This window comes from Molossus molossus, unplaced genomic scaffold (assembly GCF_014108415.1).
Source record: "Molossus molossus isolate mMolMol1 unplaced genomic scaffold, mMolMol1.p scaffold_m16_p_1, whole genome shotgun sequence".
Taxonomy (NCBI): Eukaryota; Metazoa; Chordata; class Mammalia; order Chiroptera; family Molossidae; genus Molossus; species Molossus molossus.
The window spans coordinates 28339563-28347882 of NW_023425344.1; the positions used below are offsets into that span (position 1 = coordinate 28339563).

The following is an 8320-nucleotide window of genomic DNA, read 5'->3' on the forward strand; positions in this document are numbered from 1 at the left end:
TGGCTCAGCGGTTAGAGCATTGGCCCACGGTTCAGAGAGACCCGGGTTCAGTTCCCGCTAAGGGCGCGTACCTCGATTGTGGTTTGTCCCCAACCCTGGTTGGGTCATGCAGGTGGCGACCACTCGATGTGTCCCTTTCACGTCGATGTTTCTCTCTCTCCCCCCCCCACCCCACTCTATCTGAACAAAATATCAAAAAATGTCCTCGGGTAAGGATTAAATAAATAAATAACAAAAACAGACCTACAAGCTAATAGAGTAAATACTGTATTTCTCTAGGCTACATTATTGTCATTAAATGTTCAATAGCTCAGACATAAAGTCATGCATAAAGGGCTAGAGAAAGTGTTTTCATGCCAGTAAATTTTACATTCTAGTCGATTTCTCTATTTTTGGAATTACAAAGTTTATTTGTATTTATTCATTCATGAAATACTTTTGAAAATGTGCCATGTGCCAGGCACTATACAGCAGTTCCCTATCCTTGTGGCCCCTGTATTTGCAGGGCTTATATGTTAGCATAGGAAGCTGTCAATAGCAGATTGTCTATGTATTAAAATATGCTAAAATGCGTGCCAAGGAAACAAAGGTGGTCTTTTCACTAACCATACCAAAGGTGGTCTTTTCACTAACCATACCAGCCATTTTTACACTGGTCTGCACTCCAGACCTCCTCTGAGCTCCATATCCATGTAGCATCTACTAGATACATCTCTGTCCAAATGCCCCGAAGTTCCCTCCAACTCATAACATCCAAAATTAAGTTCATATTTCTCTAAGACATGCTTCTCTCCCTTTATTTCCAACCTCAACGCATAGCACAACCATTCACCCAAAACATATAAATGGGCAGTTTTTCCTACTCACTCTGACCCTCCACCTAATCATCCCACCTAACCTATCTCCCAAACACTGCTGACCTCTTCCCTCTATTTCCATTGCCATTGCTCTGATTCAGGGCTTCATTATTTACTCCTTTAGCAAACCTATACATAAGACTTATCTTAGTCAGACAATGATTTAAGCACTTTAAAATATTAACTTGTTTAATTCATAACCCTATGAAGTTTTTTAACCTCAATTCACAGAGAAAAACATTAAGAATGCCAACAAGACATTCTCTAGTAAAAGCTTTGAAATTTAAGATGCTCCTAAATGTAAGCAAAAAGATGTCTTGCATTTTCCTACCCTAAGATGTAACTAACAATGTTACAACACTGCCAGAGAGAAGCAATGCCCATCAGTTGGCCCAAATGTGATTTAAAAAAAATTTTTTTTCTTTATTGATTTGTAGAGAGAGAGGAAGGGAGAGGGAGAGAAAGAAGCATCGATGAGAGAGAACATTGACTAGCAGCCTCCTGCATGTCCCCACTGGGGATCTGGCCCACTACATGGGCATGTGCCCTGACGGGGAATCAAACCGGCGACCTCCTGGTGCATGGGTTGATGTTCAACCACTGAACCACACTGGCCGGGCCCAAATGTGATTTTAATATACATATGCCAAAAAAAGTACCAGACTTCACCAAGTACTCAAAAAAACAAATTTTCAAAAGTCTACTGTCTGTACCAAAATGTTTCCAACTTGACTGGTTATAAATCTTTCAGTAGGAGATAAAAACTTTTGTGCCCTGGCTGGTTTGGCTCAGCAGTTGGAGCATCAATAGGCCTGTGGACCAGACAGTGCCCGGTTCGGTACCTGCAAGGGGCATGTACAAAAAAAAAAACAAAAAACTTTTGCAGTAAGTACTCCTAAACCCACATAGAGGTAAACTATAATATCTTTAGCTTTAGAAAGCCAAAGTACAAACACTGATATATGTTTACTTTGACATATAACCAAACAGCTCTAATTACTTTTTTCACTGCTGATGTCCTCAATAAATAAGTTATACTTGCCTATCAAAATGCAAAAAGCAAATTGAGCCACTGTTTTCATTCACCTTTGAAGAATACAGGACTTTATGCAAAATAAGTAATGCAGTGTTCTGCAGATTAGTTGCCAAAATATTATATTTCAGCTTTACTTCTCTATTTGAAAATAATAAAGAATTATAAATATTTGATTATTTACACACAGTACAAATCCACAAGCAGAAGCTGATTATCAACAACACATATCATAAAGACTATCCAAATGTAAAAATTTTTTATCTTGAAAACCACCAAAATGCAAATTATATATCTGACTAAAATATACAATGATATAACTGATAGCAACAAAGCAGAGGCAAACTATGAAATATTATTAAAGTATTTAAAGTTATATTAAAGCCTTATACTTTGAAAGCAAAAAGAAAGCTGTTGAAATGCTTTCCCCACATCAGGAATAAGATCAGACCTGCTCTAGCCTTTTGCCACTTCTATCCAACATTGTAGACACTCTAGCAAAAGCAATTAGGTAAATAAATAAATAAATAAATTGTACTTAAATTAGACAAGAAGTAAAATTATCTCTGTTTGCAGATGAAATTATATTATATATTTTAAAAATCCACTTAAAAAAACTATTAGAATTACTAAATGAGTTCAACAAGGTTGCAGGATACGAGACCAATATACAAGTCAATTGTATTGCCCTGGCCAGTTTGGCTCAGCAGTAGAGCATTGGCCTGCAGACATGTTCGATTCCAGCCAAGGGCATGTATCTCGGTTGCAGTTCTTCCCCCGCCCTGGTCGGGGTCTTGCGGGAGGCAACCAGTCGATGTTTCTCTCTCTCTCCCTTTCTCTCCCTTCCCACTCTGTCTGAAGATAAACAGAAAAATATCTTGAGGATTAAAAAAAAAAAAAGTTAACTATTTCTAAAATCTTGTGGTGAACAATTCAAAAGTGAAATTATGAAAACAATTCCATAGAGTATCATCAAAAAGAACAAAATACATAGGAACAAACTTAACAAAAGAAGTGTAAAACACATACTCTAAAAACTATAAAGCATTGTTTAAAGAAATTAAAGAAGATCTAAATAAATGGAAAGATATTTTATGTTCATGGATCAGAAGACTTAATATTGTTAAAATGGCAATACTCCCAAAATTCAAAACAATTACTATCAAAATACCAGCTGGATTCTTTGCTGATTCTAAAATTAATATTGAAATTCAAGGGACCCAGAATAGGCAAAACAATCTTGAAAAAAAGGAATAAAGTTGGAAGACTCATATTTCCCAATTTCAAAACTTACCATAAAGCTACAGTAGCAAAGACAGTGTTATGAACATTAGGATCGACATATAGATCAATGGTATAGAATTGAGAATCCAGGGGAAAAAAAAACAAAAAACCCTCACACTTAATGGTCAACTGATTTTTGACAAGGATGCCAAGATAATTCAATGAGAAAAGAAGTCTGCAAATGGTACTGTGGCAAGTGGATATGCAAATGAATAAATCTGGACTGCTACTTACTATATACAAAAATGAACTCACAATTAATTAAAATCCTAAATGTAAGAGCTAAAACTATAAAATTCTTACAAGAAAATATAGACATAAATATTCATCACCTTGGATTAGGCAAAGGTTTCTTAGTTATAGCACCAAAAGCTCTGAGAAGTGATGACGGAGACTTGAATGAAAAAGGTAGAGACATGCAAGTATCTGGGGGAAGAGTATTTCAAGGAGAGAAAATAGCAAGAACAAAATTAATAAAAAAAGAAAATAGTAAGAACAAAACTAAGACAGAACCAGCTTAATACACTCAAAAGACAGAGAGATGAGATCGGAGAGGTAGAAAGGGACCTTATAGGCCAGTATATATGACAAAAGCTACATTACAACAGGGTCACAGCACTTCTGGGGGGGGAGGGGACATTCCACAGTAAACTACAATGTGAAAGGTGTCCCCTAGAGTGAGGCAAAGACACAGCTCAAATTATGATGTATTCTGACTTACCTGACAGCTCTTCAAAAAGGCTATCCCATAAGTCTCCTTCATGTTTAATTAAACCTTATTTTTATATTTTCAAGAAATACTTATACCAGTCAATGAATTATATATACTGACTTCTTAAAAATTACATCTCTCTTGCCCTGGCTGGTTTGGCTCAGCGGTTAGAGCATTAGCCCGCAGACCAGAGTCCCGGGTTTGATGCCGGCCAAGGGCATGTACCTCAGTTGCAGTTTGTCCCCAGCCTGTTGAGGTCATACAAGTGGCAGTCGGTTGATGAGTCTCTCTCACATCGATGTTTCTTTCTCTTCCTCTTCCTCGGGTGAGGATTAAAAAAAAAAATTGGCATCTCTCAGGTTTTATTTGCCTTTTGACCAATTTATTAAATCCTCATAGCAATCCAAATTGTTAACATGGCTTTTTTTTTTTATCCTCACTCGAGGACATTTTTTTTGTTCAGAGTGGGAGGGAGAGAGAGGAAGAGAGAAACATCAACGTGTAAGGGACACATCGAGTGGCTGCCTCCCCCATGACCCAACCAGGGCCGGGGACAAACTGCAACCGAGGTACGTGCCCTTAGCGGGAACCGAAGCAGGGCCTCTCTGGCCGATGCTCTACCGCTGAGCCAAAGCAGCCAAGGCAACATGGCTTCTTATATTACAGGTATATTTCAGAAATATTCAGGGTTCAGTTCCAGATCACAATAAATTATCACAATAAAACAAGTTGTGATCCTTTTGACAGTGAAGGATGTTGCCTTCGATTTGTAAAAAACACATCTGTGAAGTGCAATAAAGCAAAGCACAAAAAATTGAGTTATGCCTGTATTCTTTTTATTTTCATCACATGGTTTGAAATTCAAAGGGTAAGTCTCCCTACCACCCTGCCTCTCAGACATACTTCCCATCTTTGCAGGCAACAAATGTTATTAGTTGTGTATTATTCCTGGGAGATTTTATTTATCTTCAAGCAAATATGTATATATATTCTTTTCTCTCGTTTACTGTATAAAGTGAACCTTACTTTTTTCACTGAATTAACTAGGTTGGCAATTGTTTCATATCAGGACTTAAAGTGCTTCCTTTTTTTTTTCAGGGAAAAGAAAGTTTTATTTAAAAAATAGGGCCCTGGCCAGTTTGGCTCAGCGGTTAGAGCGTCGGCCTGCGGTCCGGAGAGACCCGGGTTCGGTTCCCGCTAAGGGCACGTACTTCGGTTGCAGCTTGTCCCCGGCCCTGGTTGGTCGTGCGGGTGGCAGCCACTCGATGTGTCCCTTCACGTCGATGTTTCTCTCTCTCTCTCCCTTCCACTCTATCTGTACAAAAAATGGAAAAATATCCTCGGGTGAGGATAAAAAAAAATAAAAATAAAAAAAAAAAATAAAAAAAAAAAATAAAAAAAATAGGCATACTCCACAGCAGGGAGTGTGCCCAAGTTTTTCCATTTTTATAACTGCACAGTATTCTGTTTTGTGGATATAGTATTTTATTGTTATTGATAGCTTCTAATTGAAAAATATTTGAGAAAAAAAATGCAGTTCCCAGGGCAAGAGGTGTTAACTTTGTGTATATGGAAAGGCTTCAGAAAATATGTAAATCCCCTAAAATGGAATATATGTGCCCATATGCATTTCTGTGGGAGAAAATTTGCATACCATTCACATTATCAAAGGGACATATAATCCAAACAGGAGGACAACTATTCCAGAACTTATATACAAATGTTCAATAAACATTTGTTGAACAGAATATTTGAAAAAGATTTTGCTACTTTTTGTACTGGAGACAGAAAGACTAAATTAATTTTTAATTGATTTTTAGAGAAAGGGAGACATCAATCTGCTGCCTCCTACATGCTCCCTACCCCAGATTAAGCCTACATCCAGGCATGTGCCCTGACCAGGAAAAGAACCAGCAACCAGAAACACTAAATTTAATACCGATATAATCCAAAGTTCTTATCTACTTTATTGAACATAAACTGCTGTTTTCCATTAACAAAGAGTAAGACCGACCAATTTGACTCCTTTTCTCAGAAGAGCTTTATTTTCCATCTGCATGGTGAAAAAGAATCCTAAAGAAAAAAAAAAAAATAACCACAATGTAAAGTACCTCGAACAGGTGAAAATAATCAAATGAAAGTTGACTATACAAGCTGTTGTTAACAGTAACCAACAACAGCAGAGGCATCTCTGATGCCCCCTTAAACTCTATGTAATGTTCCATAAAGAGTCCTTCCTGAGAAAATTAGATCATTAGTAGCATGTAGTGGTATTAGGTCTAACAAATGCTACACACCAAAATGGAAGCTTTACATATATTATCTTGTCTAATCTTCAGGACAATTATTTAAGGCAGCTGTATGTCCCCTCCACTTTTACAGATAAGAAAATGGAGGCTTAAAGAGTGTGAAGTTAAGCCCCGGCCTGTTTGGCTCAGCAGTTAGAGCATTGGCCCACGGACCAGAGAGACCCAGATTCTGTTCCCACCACAAGCACATACCTCAGTTGCAGTTTGTCCCTGCCCCCAAACAGGGTCGTGGAAGTAGCAGCCAGTCCATGTGTCTCTCTCACATTGATGTTTCTCTCTCTCCCTCTCCCTCTCTCCCACTCTATCTGAAGATAAATGCAAAAATGTCCTCGAGGAGGACAAAAGAGTGTGAAGTTAAGCCCCAAAGCACAAAATTATTAAATGGCAGAGCCAGACTAAAATCTCACTCTCACCTTCAAGACTCCAAATCTCATCAACTTTCCACAACACCACAGTGCCTGAAGTTCAAAATGTAATTATAATCATTTTAGGGAAGAGATATAAACTAGTGGTCAGAAAACCCTAGATTCTAATTCTAATTAAATAATTTACTAGTTGTATGACAAATGGTTGAAACTCTGAAAGCTTCCCTTACCATCTGTAAAACTAGATTGCTGTGAGGTTTAAATGAGAAAAGACAGTAAAACAAACAGCTCACATACTGACTTTCAGAAGATACTTAGAAGGTAGCTATAGTCATTATTTTATCCTTCTTTGAGAAGAAACACAAAGACCTGCAAGGTTCCCCAACTTGGCATAAAAGTCTGTTCCCCCCACTCTACCCCCAGAATGCTGGCATTGTGACAAACTGAAGAATGACTGGAAAAGTTATTTCTAATTATTAAGTAGATTCTGGCTTAATGAAACATCATAAATTGTCCTTAAATTAAAATATTTCAAACACACACCTGTATCTATTGCCCTACTACTGTGAATGTGTTTTGACAGCTGCATAATTGTTTCACTCATAATTTAAATGCAACATGCACAATTCTGCACTGAGATATCTGAGTGGTGATTTTTAAGACGTTACCATCAGATGATAAGCGATGACAGCTGTCAAGTGTATTGCATGTGTTTTACTGGCTGTGTCTTCGCCATCCGGGTACACCGTGTTAACCCTTTGACTTCTCTGAATGCATCCAAACTAAACAAAACATCCTCCCCGTGCCCTAGGTCTCAAAACGCCTGCGTGAGGAGCTCGTGAAGCTGTTAATGACGAAAGTTGAAGGCCTGGGATAACTTATTCATAAGAAAGATTAAGTTTGTTACAGTCTTTTCCCTCATGACCTAAAACTCGAACAGGGCTCGGACGCTTTCGGTAGGACCCAAACCGAGGTCCGGGGCAAGGCGGAGCTGGACAACTTGACCGCGGCGCCCCCAACTCCCCTCAAGGCTCTCTTCCGTCCTCCCTTCCCCCAAGAGTGGAAAAGAGGGAAAACTCCGCGCAGCGCCAAACACCCATCGCGCTGGCCGCCCAGGAGAGCTGAGCGACCAGTGCCCAGGCTGTGGTCCCGTCCGTGCACGCTCCCCTCCGGAGCCACGCACCCGTCCCCCCCACCCCTGCACACCACGAGTGCCCCGTCCACACCCAGCCCGCAGACTCTCCCACGCCCCGGAGCCGCGCGGCCTCCCCCCGGGGCTCACCATCGCAGCCCAAGGATTAAAGCGCGGGCGGGCAGGCCGGCGGGCTGGGGGATCCGTTAGCGGGGCTCGGGACCCATTCGCGCCAACAACTTCTCCCTCGGAGTGGAAGGAGGTGAGGCGGCGGCGGCGAGTGATGACGTCAGGAGACGCGCAGCTGCCCTGCGGTGGGCCGAGGCGGGAAGTGCGACGTGGACGCCGGGGCCGCGCCGAACGCCGGGGCCGCAGCCATCGCGAGGAGCGACGGGACCGCGGCCGCGCTCGGGGCTGCGCGCCTGGGCTCTGGCGGGGGCGCTCCGGCCGAGTTTCCGAGAGGACTTTCCGAGAGGGGTTTCCTCGGGTTTCACGCCTGAGGGGTGCGCTGCCCCACGGTAGCTTCCAACAAGAAGTACGTGTTAGAGGGCGTTTCACATAGGACACTTAGATATCTATCCTGAAACAAGAGTTTCACCACTGTGGACTCGGATGTTAATTTTTTTTA

The 8320-nt window shown here is 40.8% G+C and overlaps 1 protein-coding gene across 2 annotated transcripts in view; it reads right to left on the reverse strand.

The window, feature by feature from the left end:
- Positions 1–7952, reverse strand: part of RFC1 (replication factor C subunit 1) — an 84871-nt gene extending 76919 nt beyond the window's left edge. Inside the window, exon 1 of one of the 2 annotated variants that reach the window (XM_036254459.1) lies at positions 7843–7952. In XM_036254459.1, the coding sequence (XP_036110352.1) occupies positions 7843–7845 (3 nt within the window). In that variant the 5' untranslated portion in view covers positions 7846–7952. Of the gene's footprint in view, positions 1–5900; positions 5960–7842 lie in introns of those variants that run through there. The other variant, XM_036254440.1, reaches the window with a different exon arrangement.
- Between the last annotated feature and the right edge of the window lie 368 nt (positions 7953–8320).